Here is an 18,301-nt window from a genome sequence, read left to right as displayed (position 1 = left end):
CTTTCTCCCACAACCTTCAATATCCCCCCTATTCAACACTCAAACCCCATCCTCTGTCTTAACCCCTCCCCTTAAGCAATAAGGCATATAAAAGGAAGAACTCCAAGACATTTGATGCACTTGTTAATGCCGTTTGTATCAACGGAATGTGTTATGTAAAATAAATCCACTTGAAATATTGCAATGTCTCATTTAACTAATATTAATAGTTCTGTTGATAAGTTTTTGACCTTGTTCGTCAACATGAATATCACTTCATCTTGGGAACTGACGTCAGGTCTCGCAATTTCATAAATTTTTGCATTTTCGACACAGTATTTTCAAATTTGCAGTGCACAGGCTTTCGGTAAGGACCAACAGTATTAATTTAGCAGCCAATCCCGAAAACAACCACCAACATTGATAAAGATAAAAGAAGCTGTGAAAATCTTCATACGAAGACCAACAGTATTCCTTCCTCTCATCGAAACTTTGCATTATCCACCTTCAAAAAAATCCATAATTTACTGAAACTGAATGGGCAAATTTCACTAAAGACCATTTTCTTAACCATATCAGATAAAAGCCAGCATTCAGTCAATAATCAGAAACTTCTTCAGTACCTTTGAATTTCAACACTAACATATTTTTTAAAATTAATTTTGGCTTCAATCAGTCAAATTTTTTTGCCAACTTTTTCTACAGTGCCATGACAAACTATTAACTTCATGAAATCTGAGCACCACTATTCCTCACACAACAAGCAGCAGACAAAGACACAAACTTCTTGTATGAATAATAAACATGAGAAGAATAATTTTTCAGCACAAATTGGCCCAAACAAAAAGTTATACATTACCTGCAAGGAATATACACGGTTGGTGTGCCCCTCCAATGTATGTAAACACTCTTCACGTTCTGGATTCCAAACTTTGACCATGTAATCATAGGCACCAGAAACAACCAAGCGGCCATCATACTGGACACAACGAACAGCAGCTATATGCCCAACAAGAACATGCAAACACTCGCCACTTTCTATGTGCCATACTCGTAATGTTGCATCACGAGACCCACTCACAACCCTGAAGTTAACAAAGAGGCAGTAAACACATTAGAAGGTTGAAGAAACTGTTAAGGATCAGTTTTATTAGAAAATACTTCAAACCAAGGATACTGTTCAACGCAAGCATTCGATACTCATGCATCACACACACTGTATCATTCCAAACTGATGAAATGAATCGCATGTTCACCAATGATCCATCACAACATAAGCATAAAAAAACATTTGCAAAGTATAACTTCAACTCTCTTCCAATACATTAATCAAGGTCCACTAAGTAGCATTTATAAGACCCTCGACTACCAGTTTTTCTAGGGGAATTGATTTGTTTTCCATTGATTCATTACCATTAAACGTCACTCAAATATTAAAACAAGAGGAAAAATTGCATAGTCGATATCATATTATGCTGATTTTCACTAATAACAAAATGGTGGAAAATCTTTACTACCTTCACCAAAAAAAAGTCTAATTTAAATGTTCTCAGCAAAATATTGATTTGACACCACTTACAACACCACACAGAAACTGCACTGACCTTCCATTGAATTATTGTAAGATATACAGTCAACCTAACTAATTACCAAAACATGACCTCTAGTATGTAAATAAGTGAAGCATATCAAATAAGCAGCTATTCTTACAGAAAAAATACCTCCAGTCTCGCAATTGAAAATTATTGGAAGTTTTCATTTAAAAGGACATAGATTTTTGAGAAAGCATTTTCTTTGGTTTTGTCACAACAGTTCAATGTAATGGGCCAGTTTTTGCAAGGCTCCGCATTTGTCAAAAAATATTTTCCCAAGATATAAACCAAATTCTCTCAGTTTTTCCAGAAGGGGAATTGGGTATTAACATTTTCCCTGTTTTCTGGGTTAGCAGACACTGATTAATATCACTAGAGGGAAAGGTCACTCATCACAAGGTAAGTTGTACTTTTGTACACTATTACCTCAAACAATAAGATTTATTCCCTCATTATAACATCAGTTTTCCTCCCTTTGCTGAGCAGTTATTAGTACACTGCTACCGATTTTCAGATTGCTTAAGTCAGTTTTTATTGGACACAGCCCACCACCCTTCAATTACTTTTTCCTCCTAGTGATTTTGGGCTGAATGGGGAGTACAAAATTGGGAGAAATACAATAGCACTCAATCATATTCCTAATGGCTTAAACACCAAATAAAATCAAGACTTTCTAATTTATATTCTCAGCATTTCCTGCCTAACCCTAAATGCTATAACAATTGATCACATATGACATACATTCAACAAGCCTCAAACATGGATTTTATTGCACTTACTTTTTCCCATGGAGATGCATGCATCTCACAGTTGATGTGTGGCCATATAGAGTATGCACACACAATCCAGTCTCTGCATTCCAAACCTTCAGTGTGCGATCAGTGCTCCCCGATATTATTACAGAACCTGACATTTGACTTGACCAGACTCCACCCGTATGTCCAACTAAAGTACGCAGGCACTGAAAATACAGTATCATTAGAATATCAGAGGAATCACTGAAGGTAGGTATTTTGTTCAAAGGGAATGACACAATGCATCGAAATGCACTGAAGATAATTGTCCCAATTTAAAGAAATGAACAGTAAAAAAAAGTTTTATATTATGAACAAGGTAAAAGCCAAGAAAGTGAGGGTAACTACTAGTACAACTATTTATAAACAGCTAACAATGATAACTAGCTAATGGAGATTTTAACTAATTACCTTCCCAGTAGTGGCAGACCATACTTTCAAAGTATTGTCATCAGACCCAGAAACAATTCTATTCCCTGAGAACTGGAGGCAAGTGATCACATGATCATCATGCCCCTTTAGAACTTTTGGAGGCCTCAATGGTCGCACCCTCCAGTTCATTTCAATTGTGTGCTGCCTCATGTATGCTGCCTGTAATGAGAAAAAAAATAATTTTCACAACTATAACAGTGCACAAAAACAATATTTACTTTTCAAACAGCAAAATTTTCATCTCTAGCCATGGAATTTATTTATAGTCCCAAGATATCATTACATAGAGTTTATTCTATATATTTCATTTATAATAGTAGCATGAATATTCCCACATGAGCATCCTTTTTGATTTTGTAGTGCTGCTGTACATCAGTGTTCATGGCTGGAAAAGGTAATTGCCTATGCTTTAGGATGCATGTTCAGGATGAAGATTTTAACTACAGTAAACTCTCGATTATACGAAGCAGGATTTTACGAAGTTTTCGATTATACGAAGTGATAGTGCGGTCCCGGCGAAAAGCCTATGGTAAATACATGGTGCTATTCGATTATACGAAGTTTCGATTATACGAAATGTTTCGAATTTACGAACCTCAGATCGGTCCCCAGGAGCAAAAGGCATTCGTTTATACGAACTATGGCGAAATATTTGTCAACAAAACTAGTTACGCCGGCGTAAGTAGCTAAAATAAATCAGCGCTTCCAACTGTGGTTCATCAAAAGTGTGAAATCGTAAATGACAGTGCAACTTTGGAGTGAAAGGGTTCGCATAAAACCTCACGGTGGGAATTTAGGGGAAGTAGGACTTAATTAAAATATCGCGACTGATATAATGCCCCTATTTACGTGCCTATTCGTAAACATCGCATCGACAATACTTCGTAGTTTAACATGTCAGGAAGGCCGAGCGGGGTATTTCGTACACTCCTAATTAACCCTTTGCACTGCTGTGAACGTACCTGGTACGTTCGCAAGGCAGGCTGCTGTGAACGTACTTCGAAGACTACTTGACTACTTTTCGCCGAAGCACTTCGAAGGGTCCCTAATCCGGGACCCTTTCCTCGACGAGCTCACCCTCGCTGGCCCCTCTCTTCGACCCTCCGCGCGTGGGGCCTTTTCTCCCCAGAAGTGACCGCTCTGACTGCATTTTGAAAATCTATCAATCAATGCCATCATCAAAAATAATTGTTTGCATCGCACTCCAGCCTATCAGGCATTCAAGTACGTCTCTGAACCGTGTTTCTGCGATGAGGAATAACGACTTTGTTAACTTTGCTAAAATGGCCAAGTTAATAAAATTGTCATTTTTCATCGCAGAAACACGGTTCAAAGACGTACTTTATTTCCTCCACTACAATCGCAAATTGCTGGAAATCGGCCGGATTCCCTTTGATAGCGCACCATGATGATGTTCTCGAGGTTGGTAATTGATACAACTAGCCTACTAGTAATTCTACTGCTATAATATCACGGCTATGGTTGATTCGTTACGTTAAACATTCAGGAAGCAGCAGCGGATAAAATCGCAGAGGAGATTAGAGGCTTAAAAGATGATTTTGAAAAATTCATGGAAAAAGCAGGAAGAGCACAGCGCGCAACATCAAACGATTATATTGCCCTTGACGATGATCTCAGGGCTTGCGACAATGGGACGCCGGTACATGCGTCGGAAGAAGCAGCGGCCGGGACTAGTCATAATAGCAGTGACCACGAAGATGAAAGTGAAGCAATTTCACCAAATAAAAAAGAAGTACTCGCTGCCCTCCAAACATTAAGATATATTGATCTGGCTAACGAGTTAGGTCCCCAATTTCATTCCCATTTATGCAAGTGAGAAACCATGGTGGAAGCGGCGATGGAGAAGGGCAAAAAGGAAAAAAATAATTGATATTTTAGTAGTATCTTTTTGTGTATATAATGGCCTTCCTGAATAAACAACTTAAATATCTTAAGTATTGGGCTCTATTAACCACCAACTTATTTTTCAGTCTACTCGTAATGAAGACGCACTTCTAACCTTGAACTTTCTTCTCGCGCGTCTCCCCGTTTTCCCATGCCGAGAGATCTTTCTTTCCAAATTATTTGTTTACTTCCTCCCGCAACCTTCTGCTGATCTTGCTGACACCCATCTTACGCATCCCAAACCCCTCCTTCCCCAGCATTTCCCATTCACTCCCTCCCCCCTAAGGTGACAGAGGTCGAGTGCGTCGCAAAAAATACGGCCCCCAAACGTAGACTGAGGCAGAGCTGAAGGCCATTTCCCCACCCTTCTTTCTCCTGCCCCCTTCACCACTGTTCACCACTCCTTTGTGCTGACCGCACTTCTTTCCTCAGGCAATCCCCATCCCACTCTTATTCACCCCACCCACTGGGAACGTTCCCCGATTGTGGAGAAGGGTATGGTTCATCTTCACCTGCAACGGGGGTAAGTTATTAACCGGAGAGAGGCTGAAGAAGTATCTTCCACTATCAGGGAAATGGTGCCGCGCTTATAATTCCCTCTCTTCTTCTCTGCTGACGTTTCAATTGAAATTATTTTCTTTGCTCTTTCGTCACTATATTTATTTACGATTATTGCGCGACTATTTTTAGGGCTAAAGCTAAGAAAATCTTTTCTCTATGTCAATGATTCTTTGCATAACTTTCAATACGGAGGAGAAAGGGGCACGAAAAGTAAATGAGGTGAATGTACAGATTTTTGCGTGTCATTTTTGGGAATTCACGCAAGTGAACCAATACTTCACACACGTTGAGAAATGATGAAACATCTCTTGTAGAAAAACAATCAATGCGGATAATAACGTTTCCCTTTTTATTTCTCCGATAATGGAAGATGTTTCTCCTGTCGTTTTCCGGTTGGAACCTTGCTCCTGTCGGCATAAAAGAAGAGAGAGAAATACTATATGAACATAGCACTTCACTCCAGGTATGAAGAATATGGTCAGGATGAAAAATAAAGTCTTTCGTAACAACGTCTGCGAAGATGATGGAGCACAGTATCCGGACGGAGAGCTCAAACAGAATTTACTTCAAATATTCGCCAGAAGATAATCATATCCTACGAAATTTAGAATCGTAACTGAATCTCAACTAAAATAACCAATGGAAAAGATAGCACATTCAACTGAATATACTGAGTAACTCGAAATATTAACTTACGAAGGTTATTTAGGAAACGGGTGGAGGCCCTCGTTTTTCTTTTTTTTTTCTCGTCACTGAGCGATAGAGGGCGACATAAATGGCGGTTAGGCCGGCTGCCGCTAACATTCCGTGGGTGCTGGAAACAAATATCTATCTTACGCGAACTTAATAGTTGTTATTCGCTCCTAACCATAAATTTATAACATTAAATTCTTATAATAAACTTTGCAATTCATTATTTGATTACGTTTTCTAAACTGGTCGGGAATTTCTTAAGCGATCGTTGATGTTGAAGTATGAACAAGAAATGGGAATTTTATGGTGGTATAATTATTTAACGATTTTTCACATCATAAATCGATAACAAAAAGCCTTTTCTATGAATTAATCAGAGAATAACCACCGGAAACATTTAAATAAGACCACTAAAGACAAAAAAACGGCGGAAGAAACAAAAGCGAACATTTTTTTCGTGACTTATGAAAAAGGTTTGAATTTACGAAACTCGATTTTACGAAGTGCCGATTTTCCGGTCCCACTGACTTCGTAAAATCAAGAGTTTACTGTAATTACCTTCCCAGTAGTGGCAGACCATACTTTCAAAGTATTGTCATCAGACCAAGGACCTTCAACCTGAAGACATCTCCAGTAGCAAAGAAGAAAATGTTTGCCAGCCATCATACAGCAGCGGCAGTACAAAATCAAGGTGGATATTCAGTAAAATCTGTAGTCTTCACTCCAATGTGTCCACATGCTTATAATTCTCCGAACGATGGTAAAACCATTCCCCTTAAGCTTAAATAACAAGGCAGTCATAAGAGACAAACTGATAAGAGGATTGTACCCTACAACCCTCCAAATTTACTCTAAGAAGAATCCTATACCTACTAACGCATAGAAATAAAGACTTACCTTCCAAGGAGAAGTGACATAAGGAGGAGGTGTGCCATTGGAGGTAGGAGTCCCTGAGGATGGAGCACCACCAACAGCTGGAGCTGAGCCACGATTTGCTTGCTGCCTCCGCAACTGGATCAAGGCATCACGCACATCATGAACCCCAGCTTCACGACACTTCTCCCTCCATAGTAGGTTGTCTTCTGTCAGAAGGCGCCAATACCGGCAAGTTTGTGCGGCTCGTACTAAATCACGCGGCTCGAGGAATGAAAGAACATAAAGCGCCAACTGCAAAAAATTAGGAAATTAGCATTTGTGAAAAAAAAACATCCAGAAGTACAGAAGCATGCTTTTTTCCAATGTGCACGCAACAATCAACTTCAGGAAAAGTGAGGATATACAATCACCGACTAGATTATTCAAGGACAGAATAATGGAGAGCAATACCATCGAAGACTCACTTAGAAAATATGAAGCACTTAAAAATCAATTCACACCTCATTCAATTCCAAATAAAAGTCCATTGAATGGGTGAAATCTTACCTCTTTTGGCAACAATGAGATAAAATCCCTCTGAAACTGAGGTTCAATGACTTGCATCATATGGCGTACTTGTGTGGGCTCACATCTCTCTATGAGGCGATCAAGAGCCAGGAGTCTTTCAGCATTTCCCCACCTCTGTGAATGTATGACAAAAAGATATCCATCATTATTACTACAACGAGCAAAGTAAAACATGTACTTATGAGAATTTAAGTACTGAGCCATGGTTAAAGATTTTCCAATATTCCTTGTCAACTCCATACTGAGTTAACTTCATTTTCTATAGAAGAAAGTACCCCTAATTTTTTATTTGTCATTTCTCTCAATGTCCTAATGCCCTCATGATTTGGAAATGTAAGCAAATCATACATTGTCCCATTTTAACATGATAAATGAATTTCAGAACCCACAGTCGGGAGTAAAAAATATACCAGCACAAAAATGGTTCTTTCCTTTTCAAAGAGAAGTTATAACACCCAGAATAGAACAATATTTTAAGTTCAGAGTTGATGCCGAGATGGAAATGCAATTAATTATTGTTTTTTTTGCGCAATGCTGAGGATTCTGAGGAAACTTCAGTGAAATTACTAGGCATCAGTCAATAATTCTCTTAGATAGCTTATGTCTCCATTACGACTGGTCACCTTAAAAACAGCAAAAAAAAACCTCCAAACCTTCATTAAAAAAAAAAAACAATTTTTTTGTGGGCCCAAGAGGAACATTTTACTTAGAGGTTTGATTGTCAACGTCCTTTTACCTGATATTACAACCCCACCATTTTTTTTATGAAAACATGAATGAGCAATGATATGGCACCAAAATTAATCACAGAAAATATTTACGTATAAATAAATATTTGATAAATATTCCATCAAGTTCAGGTGAAGTATGAAACTTCATCATTACTGAAAGGGGACATTCATTTGGATTGTTTTTCCAAGACAATTCAACAAAGAAATTATTTCCATGAACAGTTCAATTTATCAATGAAATAAAATTTGATTGGAATAACAAGAAATACATCATAAGTTTACTATTATAAAGAGATCAATCATAAGGTGGGTTCCAAGTGACCCAAATGGTGAAATATAATGGCCGAGGAGCAGGGTTGATAAAAATCATGATTTTTTTCAAAAAAATCATTTTTGTTGATTTTTTTTATTCAAATGGGATTTTATTGATTTAAATCGGATTTAATTGACTTAAATGAGATTTTTATGATTCTCCATTCATCAAAAATTCAGTTATTTGCAAAACTAACTATTTGGGCAGCATTTTGGAGAATGATCATTTGCAGAAACAATAAGAGGCAACATACTCTAAACTTAATACAACATTTAGTCGATCAGGGGCAGAGAACTATGGAAATGCCAATGGTATCAAATTAAAAATTACACCAGCATAATGTGATATTGCCATTGGATGTATCAAATGTGCTATATTATGCGGTTCTAAAGCATATGAAGTTTAGAAAAATTCTGTAATTGCAACTTTGTATGGAGCCTGCGCTTAGAAGTTATATCAGAAAACAATTTTTTTTCAACGGATACACTAGTATTCTAACCAAAGCCATTTTTTTTTAATTTCCATGTTACATGCATTCCTACAGAATCATTTCTATTTAAGGGCCACCATTGTGCTGATAACTGTCGATTCATTGTATTAATTAAGAAATAAAAATCAAAATTATACACTCACAGCTTCCTTTTCTTGACTCTATAAAAATCAAACATATAGATCACATTATGATTTAAATCAAAGTGATTTAAATCAATCAACCCTGCCGAGGAGGGTGCTTATACCTTATTGGGTTATTGCCTACCATCAGTTTATTTCTTTGGTGTTTGACATAACCCCTGTCGTCATTGATCTTATTTTTGTTCTTTTATGAAGTAAAACTTGCAACTGCAATCACTCATTCATATTTTTGCTGGGGCATGCAAGGAATGCAATAAAGCCAACATTTGGTGCGAAAGAGTAGGGGAACTTTTCAAGGGTGGTTCTAAATCAGAGGAAAGGCAAAATCGTCGCCCTTCACATAATAGCATGTACAGTAGAATTCAAGAGCATTGCCACGTATTAGTGGTGTCACTTTCACTGCGCTTCATAAATGGAGTTTATGTATTTTCTGCAGTCTCGGAATAAGGGAAAATCTGAACAACATTCACGTCTCCTAAAAACATTAAAATCACTGCATCGAATAAAATAATCATTTAAGGAGTGTGGATAAAATATGAGTTACAACGATCGTGCAGCACATTCCTGAGATGAAATCCATTACCAGGAATCAATTTTACTTGCATCCATAAAACAGCCGATCCGTTGAAGTATATTTCTGTACTATTAGAGCTGCAATCCCTTGTTGGAACAGATCAAATCTAAAATGTTTCACACATTAGTCCCAACATAGCTGCAATATACATCGTTGCCTATTTAGATAAAATATACTCCCGTCACACATATGGTTTTGTTTCAATGCGATAAATCCAGCAAAATCAGCATAAGAGTAGCCTCAATTCATTTTGTATGCTGGCTCAGTGATTAAGTAGAGAACTAAGCATTAATGTTCTCAGAAAAAGAATGTTATCATTAGCAGCGTATTTTTACACAGTGTAGTGACCCAGAAATGGAAGATTTCCATTTCCAAAATATGCATAAATATGTTGTTGTGTGACTTCTCAGAATAGCCAGCTATGACAATCTATGCCTCGGGATTTGCACATTTTCACTTTCTAGAACGCCTAAACCTTCCTCTTCCCCTTCCTTTTGGACGAAAACATCCTGGTTCCACTTCCCTATATAATGGCACGGTGGAGATGCTATTGGCACTCGGGACACTGGCACTCTCACACTCAGGGACGCAACCAGTAAAACACAGGGCAGTCAGCAATGTAGCCGTCAGTTGGAGTCGAAGCGCGGGCCGTATGGCCCGTGCGACCTAAGCGCCTCGCTATCCACCCGTGCCATCACCAGCAGCTCCTCTCCTTCCCAAGACATTGGTAAAATCTTAACTTGGTTATTCTGGACGCACAAATTCATTATTACTTCATGCATTGAATTGATTGAGTAATTGGGATTTTCAATGGGAAATAAACTTTGGGTAAAAACTTTAAATACTTTGTGTGATTATTCGCTTCCCGACACCAAGGGCAAGAACCCGCGCACGCATTACAACAGTTTATAGAAAACAGTAATAAAATATCAGTCATGTTTACTTAATGAAATTGGAATTAAAACTCTTTATTTTCTATTTTCGATGACAAAAATTAATTTGGTTATCCAAGGACAGAGATACCTCATGTTAAAAATAAACATGATGAATCTAAAAAAATTCATTTAGTTATGACCTGCTTAATGTTTTCTGCCAGATATTTTTAAATGCTTTCAAATCTTTCAATATGAATGAGATCACTGTAATTGCCTTTTCCCCAGTATCTTTATATCAGCACTCGGCATAAGTAATGCAAAATTCCACACCTCCATTTGTTCCGCATAGCGGTGGCATAAGCCAGTGGCGGATTGAAGGGGGTGGGCAGGGATGGCCGCACCCAGTAATTTATGATAATATCGAAAAAATGTTAATCTTAAAGGTAGTTCTTCAATGAATTTAAGTTTATGGTTCACCAGCGTAGCAGACAATATTTAAAAATTATTTATGGATATCGAATTACCACTTTTCTAAGCATACCAGATCTCATACAAATTACCACTGAGGTGTTGTACACCATCAAGGTGCCATGGAAAGTAACATTCGGAGCAAAGCAATTGGGTAGCGATTGGATTGAACCCTCCTCAACAGTTCTACTCCCAGCTTATTACTTGAAAACTGATGGAAAAAATTACCAGTAAACTCAAAATACTATGTTTCATTTACAAAAATTCATCACAGAGGCACACTTTTCTTGTTTCCAGCATAAATGCAGACTTCATTGCATGGAGTTCTCTTAAATACAGAGAACCTTTATGGAAGGTTGTCTTTACATGGATTGCCCATTGAGGGGTACAGGAGCACAGTGGTGCAGGAGGGTTTTTGGGGGATAAAATCTCCCCCAGAGCTCAGAGAAATAAATTTAATTTTAATCCATTTTACTTAATTGGATTAGGATTACTTATAATATAGTGTTAGTATTAATCAAATATCTCTCAGAAAGCCATAAAACTCGCCATTTTTAATCATAAATCTTAAAATTTTTCTGGAGGAGGGTTCCAGCAAATCCTGTTTACCCTGGTGGGTATGCAATACCCCCACACCGTTAAGTATTAGTTGCGCCTACAACTACTAACGTTGTACTACATGTTAGTCGAAGTTTGACGGTATATGTTCATTGAAGGTGTGTGAAATAGTGAAATTCTCTCGCATTCACTTGAAACTGTACCAATTAATTTGAATATTTACCAATCAGGGGTTGCCTCTGGTGGATGCATATTTTGAAGGAGGTATGGGTGTGTATTGAATTACCAATATTCACAAATTTTATAGTAAAAAATGCCAATGAAGTCTGTGATGCTGCATAAATAAAATTTCATAACAATTCTACATCCTTGAGAAAATATTGCTTGGCTGCAGATAATATGACTATGAACGAAAGTATATTTTACTTTTTATTGCTGCCTTTCATGAAGATATCCTATATCATCATTGTAAACATTCAAATGCATAGTCAAAAAACGAAACAGAAATTCTCTAGTTTCAAAATGACAGAAACATGTTAAACATGATATTGATGCATTCGGAAAGAGTACATTAAGCAATTGTGGAATGAAAACGCTTAAAATGCAATGCAATGTATAGAAACTAGCATTTGGCTTGCCAAACGACATGAAAATTAAGTCTTTGCTTACGAAGACCATTGACACCAATGTAAACAGAATTTTGCCATCATATTCAAGTGTCTTTAAGGGGGATTCTAGAATATAAACACAAAAATAACCTAAGAACATAAAAATTAGCTTGTATTCAAAATCAACATAAAATATGCCAACCTGTTAAACCACTTACTGTGTTTTAATTATCACATAATCATAAAAAATTTCTTGGTAGTATAACGACTGATAGAGTTCAACTTCAAAATATAAGTAATAGGTCATCTCCATCAATACCGACTCGATATATTTTCAGGGAAAAGACATACTATATAACGTATCTGGTTATTTCTTGAAACACGCCAGTCTGCTGCTGTGTTCTCACCAAAAAATTAGTTCCTATTCATTTCCGTAACCCAAATATCTTCATATTTCAACTTCAATAAGAGCCGCTGCGGCCATATTTATTCATCCGTAAAGGACACTTTAGCCCTAAAATGAGCTTCAGTTGGGCACTTTACGGCAAAGTGACGCTTCGGCCATTTTTCTTCTACAGTGGCGTTAATGAAACAGAAAAAGTAGACGTTAGCCTAGCTAAAGTATACTTTAGCCTAAAGTGCCATCAATGAATCGCACCCTAAGAAAAGTAATCACAATAAAAACTCAAACCCCACACAAACCAAATTTTGTAAGTCAACATTTTTTACTGTAGACTCCACAACCAAAATAATTAATTACCTGGAATATTAGCAGCCACTCATTCATTTCTGGAGGTGGATTAGATTTGGAAGGAATCACACTTCGCTGTGCCTTCACTTTTTCCACAGACTTTCGCTTCAGACTACCGATAACAGTCTTATTGGTCTCGTCCTCCTCATCACATTCAGTCGACTCTTCAGCCTCTGTACTTTGGCCATCTTCTGCACCCCTGTCCATTCTATTACTCTCTCCACATTCCTCCCCATCACCTGACTTGAGTTCCTCAGCCACAGGGTAGAGTTTCTTACATGGAAAGCCATTCCGTACATCTTGCCAACTATCCAGCTTCCTCTTGCGCTGAAAAAAAAACAACAGAGGGGTTAATAATAAGCTTTAAATAAATTATAAGAGCCCAAAGAAATCCTTCCCCAACTAAGCTAATCAACACGTCACATTGAAAAACTTTGAAAAAGTCAGGATAATTAATAGAGATGAAATTTCAGAGAGACTTTCTACATGAGATCCAATGAGACTTCATACATACATAGATAGATCTGATAGATTTACAAAACATGAAATGCAATTTAGTCCACTAAATGAAACCTCAACCCCTCCATCAAGACTTTTGGAGATAAGTAAGATACCCCATAGATAAAGAAACTCATGAATAATGTAGCGAAACATCAGAGATGAGTGGATTTCGTCTCTCCGATATCTCTTCTGATTTGTTATAACAAATTAGAGGAGGTATTGGACAGACAAAACTGCCAGCATAAACTAATGACATTTTCGACTTTTAAGCTACAATGCATTTCAAATGAGCTAAGCACATACAGGCAGGCCTAAAATGCCTTTCATTAAGTCCCTGAGCTGGGAGACAAACCCTGCTAGAGACCACTCAAGAACTCCCTTCAAGAGGGTAGACACAAGCTATATGTGGCCATGTTTTCTTTACCACTAGAGAAATCTGTCAGTCACTCACAGAGAGAAAGAAAACATTGATACAGCAACACAATGAGAGTTCCTCATGTTTGTCTACCTTTGTGATGGTGATGGAAACTATAAATTATAGAGCTTATGCACTCATTAGCATCGAGGTAATCCAAGATTCCATTCACTCACTCTAGAAATCCCTTAGGTTTCTTCCATGATACGGATGACGTTTATTAAACACAAGCCATGACTTCCACGCACACATACAATGGGCATTAGGCCGGCCCTTATTTTTCAGAATTGAGAAAAGTTATGTTTTCCTAGTCTCAAAATGATCCAGATGAGGTTCATATTCACGCGTTAAAATATGATTACTTTAAAATTACGGCAACCCGTGCCCCAAGCGGCGCCGAGGTGGGGGTGGCGTCCTGGGGGGTGGATTGCATTACAACGGACGATATCTCGTAAACGCTTAGAGATAGGTCAAAACAAACAGAAAATCGGCCCTTATGTTCTTCACTTTTACATTTTACCTAGTAATGGTACTTTTTCAACCCCAAAAATCTCAATTGAGGGTCCTCAGTACTTAGGGCCCTTGGGGCACGGGTTGCCGTAATTTTAAAGTGACCAAATTTTAACACGTGAATATGAACCTCATTTGGATCATTTTGAGACTAGGAAAACATAACTTTTCTCAAGTCTGAAAAATAAGGGCCGGCCTAATGGGCATGGCAAGTAAAACAGCAGTGATAATATTATAAAAAATTGTTAATAAAGTTATAATTCTAAATGCATTGCAGCATTTCTTATTCGCATTTCATTTGATTTGAATTATGTGATTCTTCAAACTCTCTTTTACAGGATGGAAATGACATCTTCGTCTGAAAAAATATGAAATTGGCCCAAAAATAATGTGTAATTTCAGCATCATCTTAGGTTGCTATAATCTATTCACTTCTTGCTTGCAGGTGAGCTTTCGTGAGAGCCCAGACACAATCGGAAGGTTTCGTTAATGGGGCAGGGGTAGCACCGAGGAAGAGAGGAGGAGCGAACTTAACGTTGCCAAATGTACATAGCCGCCCTACTTTGTCACTGAAAACGTGCGAGTCATGGGTGGCCACAGATATTTTGGCCCCAGCGCCGGGACAGTATAACTACGCATTTGGAAGTTATTATGGATAGTCTTTCCACAGAAGCCCATGACAATGCCAGCTATCACGCTAAATAAGGCACCGTTGGTGAAAGGCATACCTAAATACATACAAGGAGAACGCGGGAGGTTTGGCAACACTGCTCCACAAGCAGATTCACTATGTAAACTCAACCGAGGTCTGAGAGCAAGTGACTGAGGCCACCCCTGCTATTTGCTGATTGGCAAAGGAAAAGTCACGTGTCGAGAAACTTTCCCTCCCCTCACCCCAAGTTGCTTTAGTCACACCATCTCACCCACAAAGATAAAATGAACAGAGAAAGGAGTGAAATCAGAAGGCGAAACCATAGGCTAACCAAATATAAATATTTCATAATAATTACTTAAAAATGATTTACATGTTGACGAAATGGATGACATAGGCCAAACATACATAAGTACTAATGGTCAAAAAATTATTTAGGACCAAAGAGTTCATACACCAAATTATTTCCATCTGGTTCTTACAGGTAATAATTGTGGTTGGCACGCACACTGAAAGGAAAATGGTGCTTTTAATCACGTAACTTCCCACATTTTTTCTTGACCAAGTACTAGCAGTTAGAAAACTTTGATTATCAATCCAATTACAAGAATTTTTCTCACTCTAAGTTAATCAAAATGATTTCAACAACCAATGTATCTGGTTAATACTTATAATTAATCACCAGCCGCAGCTTTAAGACGCGGTAACCCCTATTCAGGTATACCTAAAGGGTACCTATATCATACTTTACTGCTTTATTTGTTGTGTACATGTATTTTGCAATTTATGAATAAGTAGAATAAACATTATTATTATTAGATGAGAATTGTAAGAACTATGAGTAGGAATTTAACTCAACGGAGATTTAACAGTAATAAGCCAATAGGACATGAAGAAACAACCTATACCACTTCCCCTGCTTCTTTCCTCTCAGTGAATGAAATCTTTGGAGAAATTAATGTGTTAACATAGCTTAGGCCATAATTTTTCTAATATAGTCAATTAAAAAACTGTATTAAATTTTTATTGAGTTAACTGCATTGATTGTCTTGAAGAATCCATCTTACACAAAACAAAAAAAGGTACGATAAGTTCAGATTCGAACCCTTCCAGAACCTCACCTTAACTGCCGTGCATATGATTAACCAATTCCGCTACGGAGCCAAGTACGAGACGAGTACGAGCCAAGTATGAGACGTAAACAGTAAGTGCAAATATGAATCTAAGGACCGTATTCTTAGTTGACCCTCTAGGGCCAAAGACCCTTGATGCATCATCAGCCCCTGCATTAACCAATCTCGCCCTACATAAGCCATAACAATCCCTCCATATGGCCGTTTTTGGAATTAAACAGCACCTATTTAATGTAGGGTACCTGAATCAGCCCTACAAAAACATTTTTTTCGACCAAATTTTGTCTGCCGATCACTTTGCTTAAAGGACCTTCATTATAATGCATATTAAGGGAGACGAGCTCACACAAACCACTTCCAAATGTACAGAAATACAGCAGATAGGCAATAATATTACCACATCACACCCATCAAGTGAAATAATAAAATTGGCTGAAGTAATAAGTACAATATAGTGGTATACGTACACCCTGTTTCTGCAAATATACATATATTAATATTTTTTATGTTTGGCACTTTGTATGCTTTTGAGAAACCAATACTTCTTTCACATGTAACCATAGAAAACGTATTTTCATGCCACCATTTGCCACATAATAAACTCAACTACGGAAGGTAAAATCGAATGATGAACCTTGATGATGTAAGTTCCCACGTCAATGATCATATCTGCCCCATACTTATAACTATCTTTTACAGACTGCTTTTGAAGTAAGTTAAAGACAAATTGGTTCTACTTTTGGCTCCACATGAGAGCATTTGTAGCAATAATTAATGTACCGACACGACCTGGCAGACAACACCGATTGTTAATTTACCTTTATCAGTTGTCCTAACAATATGCCTGAAAATTATCGGACATCTTTTCTAAGTTTCATAGTTAGGTCCCATTACACAACCGGAGTGGAAAATTGGCACTGCGCCATCATCTTCATCATCCCAGAGAACTTGATGACGGAATCACCTCCCACCACTTATGTAGGGTCGACTGAGAAACTAATGTAGAGGCCTCTTGTTATGTAGGGAAGGATATGTAGGGTCAACTAAGAATATGAGCCTAAAGAGAGAAAAAAAACCTCGCTATGGAGCCTGAAAGAAAACACTAACAGCCCAACGTGTGAATGGATGTGAATTACCTAGATAACTCCTTTCGCTACCTGGCTTTTTCCCTAGAGTTTGACTTCAATTTCCTTACTCCAGTACATTCATTTCCATCCTCGTCTGCTCTTGCTGATGTAACAGCCAAGGATGCATCTTGCCATGTAACAACCCTTCAAGTTTTCACCAACCTGGCCCTAACACCAAATGGTACACATGGGTGTCAACATATTGAAAATAACAGTGCCTATTTGGATAATTTGGATATGGAGTAAACAAAGAGTATATCAGAGTACCAGCTACAAAATAGCAACCAAGGTTTGGCAATACAGCAAGCTAGAATTTTATTAAAACGAAATAATTACTAAAATTTTTTCTACTCTATCCATCCAGGATCATTCACTCGGTGACTCAACCACAAGGTTGGTTTGGATTGGTGTGGGTACAGTTCACCCAAGAGAAAGCCACTGGCATGTGAGATTTAAACATTTAAGGCACAAGGGCCAGTTCCTTCCACCGGGACATTTTCCAATTTGGGGAGTTTTATACGGAGTCTGATGACTTCACCCCTGGGACTCATTGATCAAAAGCTAAATGCTACACCTACTCGGCCAACGCACTACCATACCCATGATAGAGAAATTTAAATTAATAGTTTCATAAGAGAGAGAGAGGACCATAAAAATTCCCTCTGTTTGCAAGGGAGAAGCCAGGACTTGCCATATGAAGGCCTGGTTATAGCTCTCACAAAAGATCTTGGTGCAATGCTGTGCATAAGGAAGGGTAGGTAGCTGTGGAAGGGTGGAATGGAAAGGAGGGAGGCAAAGAAAGTGAGACAGAGAGAGAGAGAGAGTGAATGGCAGTGGAACCAAACTACGTGAGATAAAAGTTGAAATTTAGTTATGACTGTTGTAATAAAAAATACAAGAACAACCCGATGGACCCAAGGAAACACCGAAATCCTGAAGACGGCCCAGGCATGAAGCACTCGCACGCAAGGCTAGCAAGTGAGAAAATTATCCATTGCCAAGACCTACCCTTATACCTAGGGAAGAATTTCAGGCCGTGTGATAAGATGGACC

The 18,301-nt window shown here is 38.0% G+C and overlaps 1 protein-coding gene across 2 annotated transcripts in view; it reads right to left on the bottom strand.

Moving 5' to 3' along the window:
- The window catches only part of LOC124158912 (F-box/WD repeat-containing protein 7), a 30,702-nt gene that overhangs the window by 9,785 nt on the left and 2,616 nt on the right, over positions 1-18,301 (bottom strand). For both annotated transcript variants that reach the window (XM_046534329.1, XM_046534330.1), the window contains exons 3-8: positions 12,920-13,237; positions 7,379-7,513; positions 6,854-7,123; positions 2,777-2,956; positions 2,351-2,532; positions 839-1,064 (exon numbers count right to left, since the gene is read on the bottom strand). In XM_046534329.1, the coding sequence (XP_046390285.1) occupies positions 839-1,064; positions 2,351-2,532; positions 2,777-2,956; positions 6,854-7,123; positions 7,379-7,513; positions 12,920-13,237 (1,311 nt within the window). The remainder of the gene's footprint in view (positions 1-838; positions 1,065-2,350; positions 2,533-2,776; positions 2,957-6,853; positions 7,124-7,378; positions 7,514-12,919; positions 13,238-18,301) is intronic.

Source organism: Ischnura elegans, chromosome 5, assembly GCF_921293095.1.
Source record: "Ischnura elegans chromosome 5, ioIscEleg1.1, whole genome shotgun sequence".
Lineage (NCBI taxonomy): Eukaryota > Metazoa > Arthropoda > Insecta > Odonata > Coenagrionidae > Ischnura > Ischnura elegans.
The sequence above is the reverse complement of the archived record's forward strand: the minus strand, read 5'-3'. Positions and strand labels throughout refer to the sequence as shown.